This window comes from Scyliorhinus canicula, chromosome 15 (genome assembly GCF_902713615.1).
Source record: "Scyliorhinus canicula chromosome 15, sScyCan1.1, whole genome shotgun sequence".
Taxonomy (NCBI): Eukaryota; Metazoa; Chordata; class Chondrichthyes; order Carcharhiniformes; family Scyliorhinidae; genus Scyliorhinus; species Scyliorhinus canicula.
Window position 1 is genome coordinate 9,680,130 of NC_052160.1, and position 26,847 is coordinate 9,706,976.

A 26,847-nucleotide genomic window follows, 5' to 3' on the forward strand; every position below is an offset into this window, starting at 1 on the left:
TTAGTCCTGAAAGCAGAAATTGCATCCCAAATTAATTTCATACAACATGCTCAGACTTGTCAAGACAGCCCCCTCGCCTCCGTTAAACAATAGAAACAGAAAATGCCCGACACACTCCGGTTTGGCAGCATCTGCGGACGGAGGAACAGAGCTTCAGGTTTGTGATCCATCGTCAAAGTTCATCAAGCTGAAACCCGGCTCCCCTCTCCATAGATGAAAAATGAAATAAAATGAAATGAAAGAAAAGAAAATCGCTTATTGTCACGAGTAGGCTTCAATGAAGTTACTATGAAAAGCCCCTAGTCGCCACATTCCGGCGCCTGTCTGGGGAGGCTGGTACGGGAATCGAACCATGCTGCTGGCCTGCTTTAAAAGCCAGCGATTTAGCTCAGTGAGCTAAACTAGATCAGCTTTTATTTCCGCTTTCCCTCATTGGCGATACTTTTCTTTCAATCAGACAAATTAGTTACGTATATTAAGCACTGGTAGGATGAGGTGTGTCATTTTGGAAAGCAGATCCCCTCATTAGGGATCGCAAAAAAAAAAGGATAAAATCTATTCACCCTTCAGGTTGATTATAAAAAGCGTTTTGTAATTAAACACAGAATGCTGGTATTATTTAGTAGTGGAGGGAATAAGTTACCAAGCTGGAGAAAGAGGAGGGGACAGAGCTTGAGGATACAGTCAGAATGCTTTGTTGGATTTCATGTGTGTACATTACCTCCTCTCTGGGGAAAATGTCGTGCTATCACATTTAGCCAGTTTCATTAGTTTAAAAAAATTGACATGGCAATATAAGATCAAGAAATATATGTAAATATATCTATGTAAAGTGTTTTTTTCTTATAAATTTAGAGTGCCCAATTATTTTTTTTTACATTAAGGGGCAATTTAGCGTGGCCAGTCCACCTATCCTGCACATCTTTGGGTTGTCGGGGGTGAGACACAGGGAGAATGTGCGAACTCCACACGGACAGTGACACGCGGCCGGGATCTAACCCGGGTCCTCGGCGCCGTGAGGCAGCAGTGCTAACCAATGTGCCACCGTGCCGCCCAAGAAGGGTTGTTTTGAACAGAGCTTTGAAGTCGAGTCACTGACAAAATAATGCTCTGGATCAAAAAAAAGCAAATTGCCGATTATACAGCAACATTTGGTTTGCTGAAATTTTCAAATATATTTAATTGCTTGCATAAATTGTTCCTCTGGTTCGATGCTTAATCGATTTCACCACAAAGTTATGATTTTGCCTTTCCTCCTAAAATAACTTCTTCAGAGACATAGAACTTGCTCACACCATAACAATTCTATCAAGGCAATTCAAATATAGGGGAGAAATAGTTTGAGGATTCTGTAAACACAAACCTACCCAAATAGAAAGACTTCTTTCCCATGGCCTGAAAACAGCTGCTACAATCATCAAATAATGCCTTATCTCCGGCAGCAAGGATCACCAGCATTCCATTTTCCGATAGCTGCCGATTCCCAGAGACTGGTGCTTCGAGAAAGCGCCCCCCTCTGGAAGTGATCACCTATGCAACGGAGCAACAATTACAGATCAGTCCTGGCTACTACCCGTTAAGTTTAAAGAGTATCCCAGAGAAGGTCCGTCAACTATCAGGATTTTAACGTAGCACCCGGCACCTCTCCGGAATCAGAAAACGGGAGTCACGGCACTAAGCGAAGCACCAGTTGGGATTGTGGATCATACTTTGTAAATTGGGTCAGGAAAACTTTGAAACCATCACCAATGAGATCCAAGGTAACAGTGCAGTTGATTTTTAAAACACACAATTATTCCTTACCCACTTCACTTTGTGGCAAGAAAATCCTTCGTGGAGTCACCCTTTCACGTACCAATCATGCACACCAAAATATTTTGTTAAAAACTGGTTGAAAATTCAACATATCTGCCTTTAAATCAAGTCACAGAATCTTCCACGGATTTGGATGATAACAGTGCACTACTACATTTTTGCATCTCAAGAGCTCCTGTCAGTCCTGTTTGCTTTGCAATGCCCACACTGTGCACTTTTCAAGAACAGTGTCAGGCAATGAACAGGACTGGCGATGGTAGCCAACGTTTACCCTCTCTCGCACAGGGAGATGGAGATCCTTTGTCCCATTTGCACTGCTGTGCCAACCGAGCTCAGTTAATCCAGCCCATATCAAAATCAGATCGAGCGTTCTCCAGTGGAATGGCTCAGCACCATATTGTGAGACACATCTGTCCATCAAGCTACTGGGGAAGCCAACTTTCTACACCATGCGTTTTGTTACAAGAGATTGAACTGACACTGACGACAGAAATATTCAAACCAGACTAGAAGCAAGGACAGGAGCACAAGGTTTATCTAAGAAAACAGAAAAGCAAAACATATTTCAGGAGTGGGCAGAGAACACTGAAAACAAACAGCATAGGTGATAACAGCGAACAAAGAAAGATGGCCCCAAATCTTTAGAAGGGCAGACTGGGAACAAAATACAAGAATGGATAATCTTCACTTTTCTACCCAAAGGCAAGTGCTCGACAGTTCCACATAGCGCTGTGGTACATTTTTTTTTTAAAACTGCAACTAGGGCGAGGAGCAGTCAACAAGTCTACCTCAGCTGGACAGAGATCAAACCCTGTACTGTCAGCGTTAGTCTGCTCCAGCTGCCCAGTCAACAGGGAGAATTGGAATGCCCCCCCCCCAGATGAATAACTGAAGCAAAATGTTAGAAGAGAAGCACAGGAAATTGAAACAAAGCTGCAACTAGAAACTGCATTTCAGAATATCAGTAACTATCGTCTATCTGCAGGGTTTTCACTTGCTCAATCAGCCCACCACATTCATTTATTTATTTAAATTTAGAGAACCCAATTATTTTTTCCAATTAAGGGGCAATTTAACGTGGCCAATCCACCTAACCTGCACATCTTTGGGTTGTGGGGGCGAAACCCACGCAGACACGGGGAGAATGTGCAAACTCCTCACAGACAGTGACCCAGGGCCGGGATTCAAACCCAAGTCCTCAGCGCCGTAGGCAGCAATGCTAACCACTGTGCCACCGTGCTGCCCTGCCCACCACATTTATAAGGAAACCTACCCTTAAGACCAGCGGGTGCAAGTCATTATCAATACAACCGGACTGTGAAAAAAGGTACATTGCACGAAGTTGATTTGAATTACGCAATCAGTTTTCGTTCACTTGCAGAATGGTTACATTGTTATTATTGCTTCTTTTTTCAATGTTACAATCTGTTGTTGCATTAAATATTTAGATATGTACAGTTCACTGGCTGAACTGAAAATTAGTACAAGCCCAATCTACAAGACAAGATCAAATCTTGTGCTTTTGTGAAATCTGCTCATCTTATTACCTGTGAGATTTCTGTGGACGTCTCAGGATCCACTGTAGACATGTCAACATAGCATTTGCCCGGTCGAATCCCTTGCAGCACCCCACTGGGACCCAGAACCAGCTGAAAACACAAATAAAACTTACTGAAAATATTCAGATTGTGGGGGTTTTTATTTTTGAAAAGGGTAACCGAAAAATATGTTGAGAAGTTAACGTTGGATTGGATTTGTTTATTGTCACGTGCATAGAGGTACAGTGAAAAGTATTTTTCTGCGAGCAGCTCAACAGATCATTAAGTACATGGGAAGAAAAGAAAAACATAATAGAGCAACACAAGGTATACAATGTAACTACATAAGCACCGGCATCGGATGAAGCATACAGGGTGTAGTGTTAATGAGGTCAGTCCATAAGAGGGTCATTTAGGAGTCTGGTAACAGTGGGGAAGAAGCGATTTTTGAGTCTGTTCCTGTGTGTTCTCAGACTTATGTATCTCCTGCCCAATGGAAGAAGTTGGAAGAGCGAGTAAGCCGGGTGGGAGGGGTCTTTGATTATGCTGCCCGCTTTCCCCAGGCAGCGGGAGGTGTAGATAGTATCAATGGATGGGAGGCAGGTTCGTGTGATGGACTGGGCGGTGTTCACGACTCTGAAGTTTCTTACAGTCCTGGGCCGAGCAGTTGCCATACCAGGCTGTGATGCAGCCAGATAGGATGCTTTCTATGGTGCATCTGTAAAAGTTGGTAAGGGTTAATGTGGAAATGCCGAATTTCCTTAGTTTCCTGAGGATGTATGGGTGCTGTTGTGCTTTCTTGGTTGTAGCATCGACGTAGGTGGACCAGGACAGATTTTTGGAGATGTGCACCCCTAGGAATTTGAAACTGCTAACCATCTCCACCTCGGCCCCGGTGATGCTGACAGGGATGTGTACACTACTTTGCTTCCTGAAGTCAATGACCAGCTCTTTAGTTTTGCTGGCATTGAGGGAGAGATTGTTGTCGCTGCACCACTCCACAAGGTTCTCCGCTGACTCGATATTCGAGATCCGGCCCACTATGGTCATATCATCAGCAAATTTGCAGATGGAGTTGGAACCAAATTTTGCCGCGCAGTCGTCTGTGTACAGGGAGTAGAGTAGGGGGCTACGTTCGCAGCTTTGCGGGGCCCCGGTGTTGAGGACTATTGTGGAAGTGGAGTTGTTGTTCATTCTTACTGATTGTGATCTGTGGGTCAGAAAGTCGAGGATCCAATTGCAGAGTGAGGAGCCAAGTCCTAGGTTTTGGAGCTTTGATAGGAGCTTGGCTGGGATTATCGTGTTGAAGATGGAGCTGTAGTCAATAAATAGGAGTCTGATGTACGAGTCCTTGTTGTTGAAATGCTCGAGGGATGAGTGTAGGGCCAGGGAAATGGCGTCTGATGTGGACCGGTTGCGGTGGTATGCTTATATGCCGGGAGAAGGAGCACTGTCTTATGGCCTGACTTCCCAAAGTGTGGTCGGGGGATGGAACGGTAAGCGCCCTTGATTTGAGTAGCGTTGGTCAAGAGTGTTGTCACCCCTGGTGGGACAGGAGATGTGCTGGTGGAATTTTGACAGTACAGAGGTTGGTTTTGTTGAAGTCTCCGGCTACAATGACCAAGGCCTCCGTGTGTTCTGTTTTAGAGTTGTTTATAACTGTATACAGATCGTCCAGCGCCTTCCTCACTTCTGCCTGGGGTGGGATGTAAACCGCTGTGATAATGGCTGAAGTGAACTCGCGTGGAAGATAATGAGTTCCTCCCCATTAAATTAAAGTGTTTAAAAAAGATTAAGGTAGCTAACATTATGGTCCGTTGTTGCTCAGTCAATCAGGTTAAGAAACAGTAGGTGTACTTACATCTTTAGCTGCCTTTGGGTCAGAGATGCAAGAGAGTGTGATATCACATGTAGAAACCACCTCCGCAGGTGTCCGTCCTAAACGTGCCCCTTCCTGGAGAAAAGGGTCGCACTGTCACAAAACGAAGAGGTGTTTGATAAATTTTCACTTCAAAAAGCAAAATCACATATACTCATTTCAAGAGTGTACTTTCACAGGGAACTAGTGTTCCATAATGCTGTGTCAGAGCTACACGGCGTGGTAGCACAGTGGTTAGTACAGTTGCTTCACAGCTCCAGGGTCCCAGGTTTGATTCCAGGCTTGGGTCACTGTCTGTGTGGAGTCTGCACGTTCTCCCAGTGTCTGCGTGGGTTTCCTCCGGGTGCTCCAGTTTCCTCCCACAGTCCAAAGATGTGCAGGTTAGGTGGATGGAACATGATAAATTGCCCTTAGTGTCCAAAAAGGTTGGGTGGGGTAACTGGGTTATGGGGATAGGGTGGAGGTGTGGGCTTGGGTGGGGTGCTCTTTCCAAGGGCCGGTGCAGACACGATGGGCCGAATGGGATCCTTCAGCACAATAAATTCTATGAAACAAGGATAGGCTAAATATATTTCTGATTTCAGTCTCTATGCCACTGGAATGAGCCAGCCATTTTGAACAAGAGCAAAACAGTATAGAAAGAAAGAGATTCAATCTATACGGTATTTCATATCCCAACTTGTGGTTCAATCCTCGTTATATAACCAGAGCTTGAGTCATAAGGACCTTGTGCACTATAGCTCCATCTTGCAAGCCATTGATTGACCTGCAGTAAAGGGAAGGATTTGCACTCAACACCTGCAGGACATCTAAAAGCACTTTGCAGCTAATGAGATACTTCATGCAGTGAAGGCAGACAGCTGAATTTCTATGGTACTTTTCACAACATCAGGGCACCCACAAACAATGAAATACTTTTGAAGTCTACTTAGTGTTCTAAAGTAAACTTAGAAAATGGGAGGCGGCCATTTGGCCCTTTGAGCCTGCTCTGCCATTCAATATGATCACGGCTGTTCCTCTATCTCAATGCCATATTCCTGTGCTAAGGAAATGTTGCAGCTAATTTACACACAGCAAGGATCCAAGTGAAAGACAAACCAGATCAGTGATGTTTGTTGAGATAAATGTTGAACAGGAGACATGGAGAGCTCGCCTGTTCTTCAAATAAAGCTACGAGATAACGAGACCCAAAAGACAGCATCTCCGAAAGTGCACTGAAACGCCAGTCTGAATTGTTTGTAGTCTCTGGAGTGGAGCTAGAACCCACAATATTTTGACTCAAGGGGCAAGAGCACTAACCATTGAAGCAAAGCTGACAGAATTACTGAGCAACACAATAGTCAACAGATCAGACGTTTGAAGGAGGCATACCTTTTCTCCTGTGCGATTCCACACTGTAACAGTGTGGCCCATTTTCAAGAGATTTGCAACAATTCCAGTTCCCATTAAGCCTAGGCCAAGAAAGCCTATCCTGCAAAGACAGAAATGAAACTATTTATCTTCATCAAAACCAATTTATGTCCTCAATTTAAAATCCTGTGCAAACTTATTTCACAAAGTCGTTCAAAGAGCTGCCAACTTTTATTAAACAAAGTTGCTGATTGGATATATGTAAATTATATAAAGCTTATTATTTATATCTATAAACCAAGTGAAACAGGAACCCTTCTGTCAGGATTGTAGTTATATGATAATTTTATGAAAAATGCTTAATTACCAGATGTTTATTGGATCAATGTGGCACGATTCATCAGTAATTTTCTTTTATTCGTTCACGGGACGTGGGTGTTGCAGGCTGTGCCAGCATTTATTGCCCATCTCTAATTGCCCTCGAGGGGGCAGTTAAGTGTCAACCACATTGCTGTGGGTCTGGAATGCACGTGGGCCAGACCAGGTAAGAACGGCAGATTTCCTTTCCTAAAAGGACATTAGGGTTTTTACGGCATACCTTTTCTCCTTTGCGATTCCAGTGTAACAGTGTGCCCCATTTTCTGCCGTGAGGGGATTCGAACCTGGATTATGCTGGGTCTCTGGATTACAAGTCCATCGACAATACCACTATGCCACCACCTCCCCATGACTATGTGGAAAACCAATAGTGGTCAGAAGACCAAACATATCTCCATCTGCAATTATGCCGATCAGTCAAACTTCCAATAGTCACCGTTGGGAGCCATGGAGCAGCAATATGGCCAGAACCCATTTGACAAGACAAGCGTTTGCAGATCTCTTCAAAAACAAACCTTCAGTGACTATATGTCAGGGATTTGAGATTTCATTTTATGTTGGGAAAGGTTTGATCTTTGGGTCAAGGCCAACCCCCGATCATTTATCAAACTGATGAGACTTTACATTTTTTTTTCCAATATTTACTTTCAGGCCCTTCCTTACCTTTTGTCTGTAGGAGTCACACTGCCATTGGTTGCTGTACTGTCTGCAGCCTGGATGGATGTTGATTCTGCCTCCTATGGAGATAAAACAAGATCAATTAATTCACATGAAGTTGAGTTTTCAACTGAGAACCCTTAAAAGGATTGCATGTACACACACTGGGTTATTTTTTGTTTTAAAAGAGGGATCACGTGCACCAATATATTACATCGTAGCCTAAAAATAATTTTCCCCATCTGGATAAAGAGAAGTTGAAACTGGAAAGAACGGTGTATGCTTAGAACCACCAGCAGTGGACACGGAACAATCATTGGAAGGGCCATTTGAAGATAAAATGTACCGAAGAAATTACTCAAATTTAAGGTAGACAAATCAATAGGATCTAACAATTTATACCCCTGATAGGGTGATTGAGAATCCAATGTTAAATTAAGTCTTTGCCAAAAATTCTACAGAAAGGAAAATTGTACCAGAGACGGCAAATCTGACATTTCTCATCAGAAAAGATGGAAATTATAGGCCAGTCACCTTACTTTGGTTCTTGGTAAATTATTCTATAAACATGGGATGAAATTAATAAGCACCTGAAGAAAAAGGAGCTCTTTCAAGGGCAGTCAAAATAGATTTTTTTAAAAGACAGGTTGTATTTGACTAACTCGAAAGAATTTTGAAATAGGTGAAGAAAAATGCAGTGATACAGTTTATCAAAAATTGTTTACGGTGCCATCTGGATCACCATGGCAAAGAGAATGGCATATTACGGTGAACGGAGAGATTGCGGAGGGCATTAGCAAATGGTGGTTCTTCCACTCAATAAGGACTGAGCTGGTCTCATTTCACGACAATATGTTGGGTCATTTTTTTTTTAAAGTGTATGTGTTCGTGGATATGGATTTAGAAAATCAAACCTATTAAATGCCACCAAATTTCAAAGAAGGTTTTGATTACTCAGAGGGGACACAGATAACCTGAAAAAATGGTGTTGGCGAATGCAGATCCAGTGCAGCAAAATAGACTGTAAAAGAATACGGAAAGGAAATACACCATCAATGTAAGATGTTAAGTGAAATACATGAGAAAGGGACTCTTGGTCATTAAAGGTTGACAGCCAAGTGAATAAGGCCTGAAATAATGCAAGTGGAATTCTTGGTTTTGTACAGGGGTTATGTGGAACATACAGAAGATTATGTTAGTGAGCACACATGTAACAGCATGTAAAATTTTGGACACCGCATTACAAATATACAAATTAGGGAGCAGGAATCGGCCTTCCGGCCCCTCAAGGCTGCTCTGCCATTTATAAGATCATGCTAATCGGACTGTGGCCTCCCCATTCCACCTACCCCTCAAGAATCTACCTCCATCTACCTTAAAAATATTTAAACGACCCTGCCTCCACTGCTCTCTAGGAGAGAGCCCCAAAGAGTCACAACCCTCCGGAAAAAAAATATCTGTGTGTTAAGTAGGAGGCCACTTATTTTTAAACCGTGTCCCCCTAGTTTCTAGCCTCACCCACAAGAGGAAACTTCCTTCCAGCATCCAAGCTGTCAAGTCCCCGCAGGATCTTGTACGTTTCAATAAGATCACCCCTCACTCTCATGGATACAGGCCCAGCCTGTCCAATCTTCCCATTAGAGGATGAAAAGGACAATGATAAGGGTACAGCATGGATTTGTTGGGTGCAACCTCTCATTTAACAGCCTATGCAGAGATCGGAGAAGTCATGGTTATTTTCACTAGAGCAGAGAAACTCAAGTTGAACCTTTCGGTTAACCACAACAAAAATTAATGGGGAACTCAAATTTTATTGTAGTATTTAAGCCAGACTGATTTTGATAAACAGGTCAGAAATGTCCAATTCACGGTCACAAACTTTTGAAGTCCATAACCTTTTTTCTTAAGGGGAAACAGGTGCTTGAAAAGGAGGACCATGAAAAGGCATGGAAGCGAGAATGAGATTTGAGCTAGTGTGGAAAAGCACTTGGAAATTACGTGCTTGTGTGCTGTAACATTTTAAGATTCAATTTAGAAGAGTGAGCAAGAGTTTATCTTTTATGGAAGAGGACATTTAAAAATGGAAGAGAACCAACATATTACTAACCTCTTCTGCTGTGCTCTTTAGTTGTTGAATGATAGCAGAACATGACTCCGACTGTTAATGAATAAAAATGGAGCCAATTACCCATGAAAAATAAATCTACACAATATTGTGCCCAAATACTTTTAACTTCAACGTGTATTCAGATGATAGTTATACAGCTTTATCGAGTTAGTATTTCAGGTCTCCACATATTAATCTGATAGCACTGCTGTTTAGGTATCATATAGATGTATTATCTGGATGGAAATTTCTGTAGGAGAAACTTAATCTCTAGAACTAGCATGTCTATCTCAGAAAATAAACATTGATATGCTGGAGGAAAACAGCTATTGTAACCATTGGAAGCAATAAAAATATTTTCTATGATCATTTCTTTCAATCTACCACCAGCTCCCCTTCTATAAAATGAAACCTATTCCAATTACTGTTTTACCATGTTAAAGATTCTTTGTTGCCCAGACAGTTTTACTCCGAGGGGACCATAAGGCAACTGCAACCTCAATTCAATTTCATACATGTTAAGACTGCATTGTCACGAAGGCTAACGTGGCTGATTATTGAAATGGTGTAACACTGAAGACCGTAACACTGGTGTAACACCGCCTGAAGGGCAACTAGGGATGGGCAATAAGCGATGGGCAATAACCAGCAATGCCCACATCCCATAAATGAATTAAAAAAACAACTGAAGAGTAGGAATTCAAATGGAAGTCATTTATACTCCGCACAATATTAAAAAAGAGCTGTGCGAAAGCTGACGGCAAGACCACCGTCACCGACTTCAAAAAGGAGAATTGGAGTAAACAACCACATCTTAAAAGGGGATTTAAAAAAGGTTGTCCTAATAGGAAGTCTTCCTTAATCAAATTTGATAAACTTAATTGGACGTTAATTTAAATGCATCAAAGTGCATTCGCAGCTTCTGCATGTTAAGAATGGCTTTTGAGTTTTTGACATTTCTGGTGCCACCAATTGAAAAAAAAACAAATACTATTCTCACAGAATTCCATTAGGTAACTGGCAAATGTGTATATTTTACAATTAGTGAAGTCAACAAATGGATGTTTAAAATTATATCTGAAATTTAAAATCTTGTACTTTCAAAGACAGACAACTGAAAATGCTTAATTTGCATCTGGTTATGTTGTCCAATAACAACTCTGCTGGCATATTAATGCCGTCACCCAACTTGCTCTTCCTGATGCTCCAATTTAAGTTAGCGAGGTAGACACACAAAAAGGATGTTTTCAGTTTATTAAATACAAAAAAGCACTCGGCAAGTACTTTGATTACCATGACACAAAATTACTTTTATAGCTACAAAGTAACCCATTTTATATTAAAACCGATGGGTCTCTTTTTAGTTGAATCTTTTGAATATATAGAATCAGAAGGGGCGATTAACACTGATGCTGACAGTTCAATGTGCTGTAGCCAAATATTATGCCACCCCCATACACGGGGTGAATTGCTGATTTCATCCCAATGTTATGGGTATTGTTTTCCAAAGGGGGAAAAAAAGCAAACAGACTGACCCAACATCTGCTGTCAACTAATGCAGTACGTTTCTGGGTTACATCCAGAGAGCAAGTTGCTCACTTGAGTTCTTAACCAAGGTGGTGGTCCACGGAAACGAGTAATGGAGGGGAAGTAACTGGATGAGTTTTGACCTTTAGAAGATTATGCAAACTGAGGAAAGTGATAGTGTTTTGCATCATGAGGCCAGCATGTTTCATGCAATACAGTTACTGCCATCAAGTGGCTGGAGGAGGAAGTCAAAGATTGATGAGATACACTTTTGTTATACCAATTTCCCGTACGCACGTGCAAAAAATATTTATGCTTAACAAACGTTCAGCAGAATCGACTTCAGATGGAAACGTGTTTTGTATTTTCAGAGGACGTTTTGACCCAGTGTTTGCAGTTTAGTGTTGAAGCAGGGACTCTGAACTTGGAAGAAAATCTCACTGCGAGGTCTAGTAATCTCAGCAATGAGAATCCTAACTCTCTTACCAGGCAAGGCAACATTCCATCATGTCTAGAGTTAGTTCTGTCACCAAGCTGTCCAAGCAGCCAATCATGTTAAAGAATTCTCTCAGTCAACAGGAAACTAAAAGCACCAAAATCAATTAACTTAAAAAAAAACTACATTGAGAATGAAACATTCACATGGAGTGAAGGCAGAAGCTGAAATAATCTGAAAATTTAATTTTTAAAATATTAAAAAGATCAAAACTGGAGATATTTAACCAACACTTCAGACATAAAATAATGCTTTCATGAACAGATATTTTGCTCAGCAAGTTTAGATTGCTGTTGAAATCCCAGTTATACCCAATTGAGAAATGTGCAACATTTTAAATCCCGTTTCGGACATCAATGTGAGCAGAAAAGGGGAACTTCTTGACAAATCAACTGAATTCAGTTCTTTGTCAAGAAGCCAGCGATGCGGTCTCTGGATGGGGGTCTACAGCAGTCTGTGATGGAGCAATCAGTGACAGGCCATAACGTCTGTATTTCTGGGTTAATCTGCCCATGCACTAAATCCTGAAGTTGTGCTTAGACTCAAACTTAATAGATCTAAAACACTTACTCAGTAAAATACACCGCAATTTTCAAAACAATTCATTGAATATTTTAAAACCACTTTTTTTTTAAAAAATCAAATAAACTTAGGGTCTATACTTTATTCCAATAACCAGCTTTTAATTAAAACTGAGAACACAAGGACTTAACTGATTAATATTTTATGATCCAGTAACGGGTCAATCTGGTGCTTCCTGCCAGTAGGAACAGTTCCCATTGTAACTCGACCCCATGTGTGTCGTTAAGCAGGACACCCCATGACAGTGTATCCTGAATGGAGGCAAAACATTTGTCGACCAACTTGGTCTGCAGCAATTGTACCCTCAGGTAGCTGAACACACTGGCAGTCAAAGACGTTCTCACCAATTAGGAAAAAAAAATAGCAACATATTTAGGAAAATGAAGATGTAAATGAAAAAAAAAGTGAAGCGTTAATAAAAGAAAGGAGACCAAAGTTTTCTACTACCTGGCATTTTGCTTATTACTGGAATAAACTGCACTAGACTGCACCATCTTACCTTCTCAGACTGACTGAGCAGAAAGTGATGGAAGTGAGGGTCGTCCTTTACTTGCTGCAATTAGAAAAACCAAATCTGAGCACAGTAAGTATCATACTCTGATCCTATAACTGAAGACTTCTATTATAACTGAAGACTTCTATTTGAGACGAGTGGGAGAATTGCACCAGAAATTCCCTCCCTGGCGATCTAAAGGCTTAGTGACGGAAATGTAGTCAACAGGAAACAACAGCTTTACAAAGATTCAACATTTCAGAAAGGAACAAAGGACATTCAACACTTCTGCACCATTCATCACTCCCATTTTTTTGTGAAGAGAGCAACAGAGCACAATTTCTAGAACCATAAACAGGGCTCTCCATAATGGCTCCCACCATTTTCTATGCACAATACTTTTTTTTTTTAAAGTCTTAGGTAATTCAATTACTGCAAAGCTGCATATGCGATTTTAGTAAGCATGCAATGAGGCAGAAGGGTCTCTGCTTTAGCAAATCATTATGGTCAATAGTCTCCCAATGATTGCAATTGTGAGCACCAACTTAGCATACATTATCTAGTTCATGTTTTTCTTCATAGTCCACGTCCTCAATAAAAATCACTTCAACTGAGTTTTCAAATCCTAGTTACACACCATTCACTAATAAGAGTAGTTGAGCCAGTCTAGGCTCATGCGAAGACTGCTTCATTGATTTCTCAAGTTTAAATAAATGGAGGCACTGAAACAAAGCATGATTAAAACGCCAATGAGCTTGGTTTTGAAGTTGGTCACTTCACAGCCACTAACATTAGGGAGGTTCCTCTGTCCTGGGTGCTTGGTAGCGATTTGGCAATGGTCACATTATATGTTGTGAACAGAACCTAAAAAGGATAAATGTGTAGTCAGACTTTTAAAGAGAAGGCTTTCGCCAGGTCCAGACAGTTAAAATAAAGAATACTTAGGAATTAATTTGTTGACATCAAGATACAAACTACTGTTGTGGGGAAGGGAAGCATGTTTATTATTTTGTATTCTTACAAGAACACAGTGTGACTGCAGTCTAATCATTCACTGTTGCTATGCAAATTTGCTTGTTTTGAAATAAAACAACGTAATGATCTATATCTGGCTTTTAAAGCACACTTTAGAAAGACGCAATATCCAGTTCAAATCACAAGGCAATACTTGTACATTTCCAGGGTATGGTATAATCTATATTCTAAACTTAAGATGCTTTGATTGTTTAGGGAGTGACTAGTACTAATGTCCTCCAAAGAACATCTCGGGAAATAACCTAAATTTGAAACCCTCCCATTGCATAGGAGATCTGAAAATCACAATTACAATCTTGCACACATACAAGGAATTGTATCTATGAAATACAAATATCCTCTCATTGTTTATTATGATCCCAGCCCAAACCCCAACGGTGGCTAGGTTACTGGACCAAAACCTCAATATTTTATTTTGTTTTGTAACACTGCGAAAAGAAGGAATTGCTCCAGAAGTGACTGCATGAAGAAATAGGGATTTGGTATTTTTTTGCTAAAAATGAAAAATACAGGACGGCACAGTGGTTAGCACCGCTGCCTCACAGCGCTGAGGGCCCAGGTTCGATCCCGGCCCTGGGTCACTGTCCATGTGGAGTTGCACATTTTCCCTGTGTCTGCATGGGTCTCACCACCACAATCCAAAGATGTGCAGGGGAGGTGGATTGGCCACCCTAATTGCCCATTAATTGGGGGGGAAAAAATAATTATGCACTCTAATTTTTTTTGTTAAATAGAGTACAATATTAAATTCTAACTTCACACAGTACTCAATTCCCCATTAAACAACAAGAAACATACAGCTCTCAATCCATCTTAAAATCAGCATGGCATAGAGTAATACTGCATTACAGAACACATTTGGACTGTTAGAGCCCCTTCAGACTCTGGCGAGATCTCTTCAAAACGTTGGTTCACCTCATGTGTTTCAGCTTCTTCCTTATCCTCAGACAAGACTGCTCTGCTTTACCTATTACTCATTTTATAACTATCCTCCTGGTAGAATCATGATTTCTGTCAGACAGATCAGCCTTCAACTTCGCTCTTCCAAGTTTTCTCAATCTCTTAACTCCACCCAGCAATGAAATCATCGCCAAGCTGAAAAACAAATGACCTCTCTTGGCGAAAATCACATCAACTCCCCGGATACTTTCCCCAGTCAAACCACAGTGCATTAGCCCAGACTGAAAAACACATCCCTCTGGTCAATTTCATCTTCTGGCTCCTAAGGCTCCCAGGCCCAGCAAACAGTAATTTGTAACCACATAACCACTGCAGTCAAACGCATTATAACTCCTAACTTTTAACCTTTAAGTTACCCCAATATTTAGAATCCAATATTCCCAAAATCCACCACCATTCATCATGTTATACTATACATCAATACAGCCATTTTTAAAACACCGAATTATCTTTCAATTGCACCACTTCTCTACGTATGGACACACAAATCACCATTTTAATTATTCACTCGCATTCATTTGTTGCAGTTGTGATTCAAACACTGGAACAAGTGCCCAGCCCACCCACAATTTAGGAGTTCCTATTAAGTAAACAACCCCTTACAAGTTATTCAGCTGATCATTCAGTTTAACATTCTAGACAAGTTCCAACTAGTATAGCACTCTACACCGTTACGGTTTATAAATTATGCAAACTAAATCATGCATAGCTAACGTTGTTGGTTTTAGCATCAAACAGAAGATGAAGCTGGTTAGGTGGAATGCAACTTGATTTTTGAAAGCCAAAATGCTTGAATACGATGAATGAAATATTATATTTTGTCATTGTACCTTCAGCAATGTTGTAAATTCAACCAGTGTTTTCCCAGCAAGTTAGAAAGTTGATTGAATTTTTGAAAGATTGAGTGCACCCACTTATTTATATCCCTGGCCTTTCTACTTTCTATATGAACCCGGTTTAGTAACCAACCAAGTGTTTAATTCCCCGTCTAACAGAAATAATACAAAATAAATGCATACTGAGTGGAAATTTATCAAAATTCATTTACTGTTGAACATACTCTCCCTAACACACCATAGCACTTGTTACAGCCGACACTACAGACAAATGACTGGCAACCGAATTAAAAGCCAGACGAGATTAATATTGTTAATACTTTTAATTCCCAACATAATGAAGGTTATAATTAGAGATCACAGGGAATTCAGATTTTAAAACATTTATCTCTTTTCTTTATTCATTCAAGGGATGTGGCTTTCGCTGGCTAGGCCAGCATTCTTTGTCCATTCCTAATTGGCCTCGAAAAGGTGGTGGTGAGCTGCCTTCTTGAACCGCTGCAGTCCATCCACAGTGCTTTAAAGGAGGGAATTCAAAGATTTTGACCCCTAGACAGTGAAGGGACAGCGATATACTTCCAAATCAGGAAGGTGAGTGGCTTGGAGGAGAACGTTCAGGTGGTGGTGTTCCCATGTATCTCCTTCCCTTGGCCTTCTAGATGGTGGTGCTCATGGGTTCGGAAGGTTCAGAAGGTGCTGTCTTAAGGAGCCTTGCCGAGTTCCTGCAGTGCCATCTTGTAGATGGCACACACTGCTGCTACGGTGTTGGTGGTGAAAGGAATGAATGCTTCCGGAAGGGATGTCAATCAAGCGGGCGGTTTTGTCCTGGATGGTGTCAAGCTTCTTCAGTGTTGATGGAGCTGCACTCATTCAGACACGTAGAAAGTATTCCTTTTTTCAAAGCGCTGGACAAACTTATCATGGCGTTCGTATGGGGGGGTAAAAATGCTAGGATCCCAAAGAAGGTCCTACAAAAAACAAAATCCAGGGGGGGGCTAGCCCTCCCGAATCTACAATTCTACCACTGGGCGGCAACAGCCGAGCGAGTAAGGGGATGGATCCAGGAGCCAGAAGCCGAGTGGGTGCGTGAGGAGGAGGCCTCCTGCATGGGAACCTCCCTCCGGGCCCTCGCCACGGCAGCACTCCCATCCCCACCCAAAAAACACTCCAGCAGCCCAGTGGTGACAGCCACCCTCCAATCCTGGAACCAACTGCGGCAGCAATTTGGCCTGAACAAAATGTTGGACAAGGCTCCCATCTGCAACAACCATAGGTTCAAACCAGCACTGACTGACACCACCTTCAAAAGGTGGAGACAGGACGGGGGGACACTGACAGTCAGGGACCTATACACAGACGACAGGATCGCAACACTGGACGAACTGACAGAGAAATTTCAGCTAGCTGGGGGGAACGAGCTACGGTACCTGCAGCTCAAAAACTTCCTACGAAAGGAGACAAGGATGTACCCACAACCGCCACGACAGACACTACTGGAAGACCTACTGGACGCAAGTATCCTAGAGAAAGGGAACTGTAGTGACACGTATGGCCGACTGGTAGATAGGGACGACACCGTACTGGACGCAACAAGGAGGAAATGGGAGGACGACCTGGGGATGGAGATAGGGTGGGGACTCTGGAGCGAAGCACTGCATAGGGTCAACTCCACCTCCACGTGCGCAAGGCTCAGCCTGACGCAACTAAAAGTGGTACATAGAGCCCACTTAACGAGAAACCGTATGAGTAGGTTCTTCCCGGAGGTGGAGGACAGATGTGAGCGGTGCCAAAGAGGCCCGGCCAACCACGCCCACATGTTCTGGTCTTGCCCCAGACTTGTGGAGTACTGGACAGCCTTCTTCGAGGCTATGTCCAAAGTGGTGGGGGTGAGGGTGGAGCCATGCCCGATAGTGGCGGTCTTCGGGGTTTCAGACCAGCCAGATCTATTCCTGGGGAGGAGGGCGGACGCCCTTGCCTTTGCCTCCCTGATTGCCCGCCGTAGAATCCTGTTTGGCTGGCGGTCAGCAGCACCGCCCAGAGCTGCAGACTGGCTGTCCGACCTCTCGGAATCTCTCCAAATGGAGAAAATCAAATTCGCCATCCGAGGGTCGGACGACGGCTTCCACAGAACGTGGGAGCCATTCATGCAACTGTTCCGGGACCTGTTTGTGGCCAACGTACAAGAGGAAGAATAGTCTGGTGGCCAAGAATCAGGGGAAAATGGACGGGAATCGGGGGAGGGTAGCCGGGGGGAGGGGGGGTTACGGGCTCGTTATGGGGGTTTGCTGGCAAGCCAAGGCCCAAAACCAAACTATAAATAAATGCCTATAAACATGTGCCTCGGCCATATTGGGGAATGTAAAATATGTATGCTGGCTAAAGGGGGCGGCCACAATTGTTGTTATGAATATGCTTACCTGTAAATATTCATGTTAAATTTTTGTGTTTTCTTTTTTTTTCTCTCTAATAATTTGTAATTTGTTATATATAAAATATGAAAACTCAATAACAAACATTTATAAAAAAAAAGAAGAAAGTATTCCTTCACACTCCTGATTTGTGCCCTGTAGATAGTGAACAGGCTTTGGGGAGGCAAGAAAGGAATTACCCGCCACAGAATGCCTAGCCTCTGACCTGCTGTCGTGGAACTCGTTGCCCCATAGTGCGGTGGAATCTGAGTCATTAAATGGTTTCAAAGAAGAGATAGATAATGTGGCCTTGATGTCAAGGGCAGTCGCCCTCACCTCCAGAGTTCAACACTTTTGCCAGTGTTTGAACCAAGGTTGAAATGAAGTCAGGAGCCAAGTTGCCTTGGCAGAACCCAAACAGAGTGTCAGCGAGCAGGTTATTGCTAAGCCAGTGCCACTTGTCATGCGAGTGTCCCTTAAAAGAAAGGTTTTGTTTTACCACATGGCCTGTAGCACGGCGTCAGTGATATCATTTTGTGGTTGGAGCTGGGCGGTGGCTGTCAGGTGAGAGAGGGTTTAGTGTTTTGGTTTCAGTTTGTTGCTTTGGACTGCAGAAGAAAAAACAGTGTTTCCCTGTTTTTATTTTAAAGCTGTTCCAGTGAACTGAAAGCACATCGGCTGTGGCAAACTGTCTTGGTAACTTTAAAGATAAGAGTTGTTTTCCGGAAGGAGTTTTGAATCTGCTGGCTGGAGACTTGGACCAGAATCTCAGGGAAAGGACCAGTCCCATTCAAGTGAATTACAGTGTGCTGCGCCACTCCCTTGAAAGGGGTTTTGGGTTTATTGGATTTTGTATTGAATTGGAGCAGCTACTAAGGGGGATTTATTCAGAGTTATATACATAAATTACTGTAGCTGTTGTGTGTTTTTTCATGTTTGTAATTGATAACAAATTCTTGATAAACACTTTATATATGTTACCTACATTCTTATAATAAACTTTGTTTTGATAAAAGCACCGAGGAAGTCTGATGAATCACACATGAAGCAAAGGCTCTTGTGCTCATCCTAGCCAAACTCAACATAGAAAGTTATAGGTCAGGTGAACTTCCTAAAACACTGGAGTTTGAGCCCTGGCCCACAACACATTTGGATTGCACTGTTGATGACCCCTTCCACCACTTCACTGATGATCGAGAGTATACTGGTGGCACAGCAATTGGCTGGGTTGGATTCGTCCTATGTGTGTACAGGACATACGTGGGAAATTTTCCACATTGCCAATGCTGTGGCTGTACTGAACAACTTGGCAGCATTACTACTCTTTGGGAGCCATGCATGGGCAATACAAGTCGAATTTTCAAAAGGGAAGCACAAATAATAAATTTTATCTCAGGTGTGTAAATGTGCAGAACAACTACATTTTTTTCACTGAGAAAATCAAATGACAAATGGATATTAATAGAATTTTATAGTCACAGCTAGTGTTCCATCTCAAAGTTTTAAACTTTCAGAAAAAAAAACAGATCCAACTCCAATGTTCCCCAAATCTACTGCCACAAACATATTTGGTGTCAGCATGTTTGCACAAGGGTACTCCTACATAGGGCACATCAATAAAAACCTAAAATGGCTAGCCACCTAGGCTTTTTTAGGAAGTAAAGGAACCTGTGACCCACCTTCCATTTGTATCCCACAACTGGACCCGTAACCAACCTCTTCACCGTGGATGGCTCAGGGAAAGAATCCTGTAACGGAAGAAAGAAAATACTAAAGTCACATCTCATAAAGAAGCTATATATTACCTCCTGGGCATAGCATTACCATGCATTCGTCAGTATATTTAACTTAGCAGACAGTTTAATTTCTCTATTAGAAGCCCTAATCACTGTATCAGTCATGGGAATTGTATGAACCCAGTTCCCTGCAGGAAGGAGAAAAATACATTGTTCTAGGGCTGTCTGGCCACATACTGGCAACTAGCATATGCTTATTCACAAATGTACTGGAGGCATAGGGAGAAAATTAAATGTTTGCCCCATAAAAATAAAAAGGATGCTGCTGTGTTTGAATTATTTCTACCCGAGACCAACCTTTTCCTCCTTTGGTGGCCGCCCCCTTTTCCTTGCACTGTGCTCTGAAATTTCTGCTGAGGAGGAATTTTGTCTTTTACCGTCAGATGAAATGTGCCTGTTTTTATCTTCTGATGAAGTGAATGCAGACACCTGAAAAGAAATTAGTCAAAGGTTAAAGACATGGATATGGTTTTCCCCGATATCCAACTTAACTGTTCCTTTGCATGAGGTAGTGAAGCAATTGTTCAATGTTATTTCAAGGGAATAATTTACGACTAAATCCATATGCCCTGCCTACTCAACCTTGCCTCTCGCCTGACGTGCGGTGACCCTCAGGTTAAACCAGTCAGCTCTCAAAGGGAAGAGCAGCCTCCGATCCTCTGGGACTGTGTAGACATTTACATTGTTTAAAAAACTTATCTTCAAGATATCTCAATGAGCAGGATTTTAAAAAATTAATCATGAACCTCAACGCAAATGACTTCAGTAGCGTTCTATCGCACAAATGTTTGTTGTGTTTACAGCATTTGTAACTATATTCAAATGCTCAGTGCAGTGTCTTCATAGATTTCATTCATTGATCCTTTCTGCAAAATTGCAAATCACATTCTTCACAGCCATTTGACAGAGCTTTCTGAGATTTTCTTGAATACAGTAAGCAGTTGAGCTGAATTTCGAAGATGACATCTATGACCTTTGATGCACCCTCAGCAGGCAGCTTGGAAGTAGAATTTTATTACAAACAACATGCCCCCAGAGTTGTGCTGCAACCCTAAAATTCCCCACAGGTTGCACACCAGTTGAACCCTTTCTAAGTTACTGTGCAAAAGAAAATTAAGTTTTAAAAAAAGGAGCCTTGCAAGCAAAAAAAATGGTTATGTTGATGTCAAGGAAAGTAAAAGATATCAAATACAAACTGCATGTTTTTGCTGATTAGTCAATTAATGTGTCCAGGACATAGTTTACATTCTAGAGATCATCACTAAAAGCATGATTTATCATTTACAGCTGAAGTTGTACCATGAATGGAACATTTAAATACGACAAGAACAACCTGATATTCCCAATTTCAAATTAGTAAACTAATTACAGTGATTCAATTCTGCTCATTCCTTGGGCAACATAGACAAGTCACATTCTGGTCCATTAGGGGTGCATTGGTCGACAGACAGGCATATTCCGTGGTGCTGGGCACAAGGGAAATGTTTGGCACGTGCCTCAAATTTTAACAATAAATGTTGATACGAAGAAAAGAGAATAATAACAAGCATGCAGAAAAACCTCCACTTTAAGAAACCAACTGAGTGATGAAGCACAGCAGTTAAAACTATTGGCAATTAAAAAATTTTTAAAGGTTGAAATTAAACAAATGATTCTGCCCCATTTCCCCCCACACTGCCGAGCAGCAACCCCCCACCCCCAAAACATTTTTTTTTTTGAGTTTACACATAGGTGACAAGATCCAAGCAGTATGACAGACACTTAGATTTTAAAAAAAATAGAATTGCATTTAAAAATAACTTGCAATTATGTGGCACTTGAAAGACCAAAGACTTGGTCAGAGGCACACATTAAGCAGCATCTTAAATGAGAAAAATAAAGTAGAAAAGCAGAGAATATCAGAACTAGAGCCAGGCAGCTGAAGGCAAGGCCACCAATGGTGGATCAATTAAAATCAACAATGTGCAAGGGGCCAGAATTCTTGTACATTGGAGTAAATAGGCAGCTGAACTGAATACCAACAGATAAAAACGCTTTGGATATTCAACATTACAGAAGATTTGTCTAAAAGATCTGCAAAAAAACAGATGTGACCTGACACAAAGAAGTCAGCAGAGTATCAGACAGCAATCTTGCAGCCCATGGTCCCATCGGTGTTCTTTTGACAGAAAGACAATGCTGATCACGTACAGCTGTGAAACAGAGCTCCTAATTTCTAATACCCATGAGACAGAGTTGGAAAAACAGTTTCCTGTCTCATGTACTTTAAAAAAAAAAGTTGAATTTTATGAGCCAACAGGAAGGGAAATGGGAAGCCAGTGAACCGAGCAACAGTGGGAACAGATAAGAGGCAACGTCAAAGGGAAAGAGACACTGCTGTGCAAGGTGTGGGTGCAAGAATCGATGAAGCAGAAGCAAATTGGAGACAGGAATAGTTGAGGTGTATATTTTCCCCTGCAGCCCCAATGCTAAACGAAGCCTTTGGTGCTTTACCAAACTATATATCCACCATCTTAAAGAAAAAATGTAGGTACAAGGAAAAAGAGGAACTAAGGGAGAGAAATGGCAGGAGAGGAAAGAGACAAAAGGTGAGAAACAGCAACATTGACATAAAAGATGGGCAAGAGAATATTATTCCCTGATTTATCGTGTAAATTATGTATCTGGGCATTGTTCCTTTCAAATTTTCACATTATAAATTCTCACATCCTCATTTGGAAGGGAAATTGTCCATTTAAACCGGTCATTCTGTAATAACACGCTCCATTTAGTGTCAGCACCACATCACTATCATTGGCAGAAGGATGTAATTATTGTGACAAACTTACACACACACATATAGACATAGGAATTTATAATGGGTATAGTTGGGATCGAGTACACGAACATCTGTGCATCCAGACATGATCCCCCTGCCCTCCGCATTTCATCTGAAGGCTACACCTTGATTATTTCACATTCAGTGCCACAAAAAAAAAGGGACGAGTTTGAATGTGAAAAATCTGGATCAGTGCAGATTTCCCATCAACTTTCCAATATCAATATCTGAGTCCACATTTTTAAACTGGGAACTGCTTGTCATGTGAAATTACATGTCACCTTCAATTGCACTGTCTCTAACAACCTTCAGGACTGATAGCCTGTCATTATACAGACCCTATCCAGAGTTCTTTTGCTCATCAATTATTCAAGATCTGCACTGGTAAAGCATTAAAACATTGATATGTGACACAATTGCCATGATTTTTCCAGGTACCAAATATAATCCTTCTTCAAAGATTAAAGCTCACATGTTCCAAGCTCAAACATTCCAAACACATATCACACAATAACCATCCCTCACATTAATAGTCCAACAAACTGGGTAACAGTAAATCTGCAAAACAATTTTGACTTCATTACCCATTTAAAGAGAAGCCTTGATACTACAGTATGGTACTGTAGGACTACGATTTATATTCCATTTGCAATACTAGCCATACAACAACAACTTACATTTATATAGCACCATATACAAAACATCCCAAGGTGCTTCACAGAAGCTGGGACCAGTATCCTCGCTGGGGCTTTTGCCAGTTCTGTTGGGGAGGTTTGGCACAGGGATTGGAACCCAAGGGAAGGCTTGGATAGGTCATATTCCAATCAGGAACGAGGAGGTAGAACATTAATTACATGTAGTCAGTGACTCGGAAAGACAAAAGAAACCAGGATTAAAAAGCCTCCAGCAAAGGAAACTGATGGGGTTGAGCAGTTTATACTTCAATGCAAGGAGAATTACAAACCAGGTAGATAAAATGAAAAAATGAAAATCGCTTATTGTCACGGGTAGGTTTCAATGAAGTTACTGTGAAAAGCCCCTAGTCGCCACATTCCGGCACCTGTTCGGGGAGGCTGGTACGGGAATCGAACCGTGCTGCTGGCCTGCTTTAAAAGCCAGCGATTTAGCCCAGTGAGCTAAACCAGCCCCTCGATCTTGTATGCCTCAATTAAGTCACCTCTTAACCTTCTTCTCTCTAATGAAAACAGCCTCACGTCCCTCAGCCTTTCCTCGTAAGATCTTCCCTCCATACCAGGCAATATCCTTCCCTCCATACCAGGCAACATCCTTGTAAATCTCCTCTGTACCCTTTCCAATGCTTCCACATCCTCCTATAATGCGGCGACCAGAACTGCATGCAATACTCCAAATGCGGCCGCACCAGAGTTTTGTACAATTGTAACATGACCTCAGGGCTCCGAAACTCAATCCCTCTACCAATAAAAGCTAACACACCGTACGCCTTCTTAACAACCCTCTCAACCTGAGTGGCAACTTTCAGGGATCTATGGACATGGACACCGAGATCTCTCTGCTCATCCACACTACCAAGAATCTTACCATTAGCCCAGTACTGTCTTCCTGTTATTCCTTCCAAAATGAATCACCTCACACTTTTCTGCATTAAACTCCATTTGCCACCTGTCAGCCCAGCTCTGCAGCTTATCTATGTCCCTCTGTAACTTCTAACATCCTTCTGCAGTGTCCACAACTCCACCGACTTTAGTGTCATCTGCAAATTTACTCACCCATCCTTCTACGCCTTCCTCCACGTCATTTATAAAAATGACAAACAGCAGCAGCCCCAAAACAGATCCTTGTGGTACACCACTAGTAACTGGACTCCAGTCTGAACATTTCCCATCAACCACCACCCTTTGTCTTCTTCCAGCTAGCCAATTTCTGATCCAAACTGCTAAATCACCCTGAATCCCATGCCTCCGTATTTTCTGCAATAGCCTACCGTGGGGAACCTTATCAAACGCTTTACTGAAATCCATATACACATCAACTGCTTTACCTTCATCCACCTGTTTGGTCACCTTCTCGAAGAACGCAATAAGGTTTGTGAGGCACGACCTACCCTTCACAAAACCATGTTGACTATCTCTAATCAAATTATTCCTTTCCAGATGATTATACATCCTATCTCTTATAAACCTTTCCAAGACTTTGCCCACAACAGAAGTAAGGCTCACTGGTCTATAGTTACCGGGGTTATCTCTACTCCCCTTCTTGAACAAGGGGACAACACTTGCTATCTGCCAGTCTTCTGGCACTATTCCTTTGGTAAAAGAAACAATTGCAGTTGTGAGAAGGGATGATATACTAAATTAGTTAAGAAATTAGACTTTGTGGGTTAAGCTTAGGAATGGCGGTACGGTGGTGCTGTGGTTAGCACTGCTGGCTCATGACGTTGAGGACCCAAGTTCAATCCCGGCACGGGGTCACTGTCCGTGTGGGGTTTGCACATTATCCCCATGTCGGCATGGGTCTCACCCCCGCAACCCAAAAATGTGCAGGGTCAGTGGAGTGGCCATGCTAAATTGCCCCTTAATTGGAAAAAAAATAATTGGGTACTTTAAATTCATTAAAAAAGGAAAAAAAAAAGAGGCAGTCACAACACTAGGAATATGATACAGACTCCCAAATGGAGAGGGAGATAGATAAAAGATATATGTAGACAAATGTCTGCCTGTAGGAATAAGAGGGCAATAATAGGAGACTTTATCTCAATATCAATATCAACTGAGTTTCAAACAATACAAGGGAGATGGAGGGTGAAAAATACATGTCCTGTATTATACACAATTCCGTTAAGACTTGGTATTATTATGGAAAAAGGAGAGATAAATCAGGAGTAAAAGTTTTAAACTGGGAGTAGGCAAATTTTACATAAGTGATTTGACGGAGGTGGACTGGACAAATGGCAAAATAGTGAGAGGCGCACTAATAAGCGAGATTCTCAGGGTACAAAGCAGACATGTCCCCTCCAAAAATAAGAATTGTACAGCAAAATCTAGATTCCCATGGTTGGCTAGAAAATACAGGGGAAGATTCAGCAGAAAAGAAAGCTTGTGCTGGTCACAAAAAATTTAAAACTGCAGATAGCCGAAGGGAGTATAGAAAGTACAAGGATCAAGTTTATTAAAAAAAGAAAATCAAAGAGACAACATGAAAAAATATTACCAATATTAAGGAAACCCCAAAGTTGTTTTACCAGTATATAAAAAGCAAAAGAATAGTTAAAGAAAAAGTGGGACCTATCAGAGATGAAAGAGGAAACTTGTGTGAAGATGCAGAGGAGAATATGGGAACAGTTTTTAAAATAATGTTTTGTCTCCATATTCACAAAGGCAAGGAATGTTGCGGATAATAGTAATCCAAGAGGAGCAGTGTGAAATATTAGATAAAATAAGCATAATGAGAGAGGAAGTGTTAGAGGTGTTGGAATCCTTGAAATTGGATAAGTTGCCAGGGCCGGATGGATTGTTTCCTTGGATGTTGAAGGAGCTCACGGAGGAAATAGCAGATGTCGGAGGATTATTTTTCAATTTTCACTAGACACCAGACAGTTGCCAGAGGACTGGGGGAATGCAAATGTGGCTCCATTTTTTATAAGGGGTCCGAAGGAAATGCTGAACAATTATAGGCCAGTTAAGCCTTATTTCGGTGGTGGGCAAATTGTTAGAATCAATCCTGAGTGATCGGATAAACTGTCACTTAGAAAGGCCCGGACTAGTGAGGGATAGTCAGCATAGTTTTGCTAGGGGAAGGTTATGCCATAAAAATTTTATTGAATTCTTCGAGGAAGTGCCAAGGAGGATCAATAAGGGTAGTGCAGAGGAAGTTGCCTATATGTATTTTAAGGCATTTAACAAGGAGCCACATGGCAGACTAGTCAAAAACGTAAAAGCCCATGGGACACAGGGTAATGTGGCAAATTGGATCGAAAGCTGAAACCAAAGAGAAAATGCTGGAAAATCTCAGCAAGTCTGGCATCATCTGTAGGGAGAGAAAAGAGCCAACGTTTACAGTCTAGATGGCCCTTCGTCAAAGTAATGATAGAGAAAGTGGGAAATATTGGCTGGCTTAGTAACCTGAAAATAATGGTCGATGGCTGCCCTTGCGAATGGAAAGCTCTTTCAAGTGGTGTCCCGCAGGTCTCTGTG

The 26,847-nt window shown here is 41.8% G+C and overlaps 1 protein-coding gene across 3 annotated transcripts in view; it reads right to left on the minus strand.

Annotated features, from left to right (window-relative positions):
- glyr1 (glyoxylate reductase 1 homolog (Arabidopsis)) overlaps nucleotides 1–26,847 on the minus strand; it is a 43,050-nt gene that overhangs the window by 5,817 nt on the left and 10,386 nt on the right. Inside the window, exons 5-13 of one of the 3 annotated variants that reach the window (XM_038819372.1) lie at nucleotides 20,155–20,286; nucleotides 19,741–19,809; nucleotides 12,829–12,882; nucleotides 9,725–9,775; nucleotides 7,624–7,697; nucleotides 6,604–6,703; nucleotides 5,215–5,307; nucleotides 3,363–3,464; nucleotides 1,368–1,530 (exon numbers count right to left, since the gene is read on the minus strand). In XM_038819372.1, coding sequence (XP_038675300.1) covers nucleotides 1,368–1,530; nucleotides 3,363–3,464; nucleotides 5,215–5,307; nucleotides 6,604–6,703; nucleotides 7,624–7,697; nucleotides 9,725–9,775; nucleotides 12,829–12,882; nucleotides 19,741–19,809; nucleotides 20,155–20,286 — 838 coding nt within the window. Of the gene's footprint in view, nucleotides 1–1,367; nucleotides 1,531–3,362; nucleotides 3,465–5,214; nucleotides 5,326–6,603; nucleotides 6,704–7,623; nucleotides 7,698–9,724; nucleotides 9,776–12,828; nucleotides 12,883–19,740; nucleotides 19,810–20,154; nucleotides 20,287–26,847 lie in introns of all 3 variants that reach the window. The other 2 variants (XM_038819371.1, XM_038819373.1) reach the window with 2 other exon arrangements.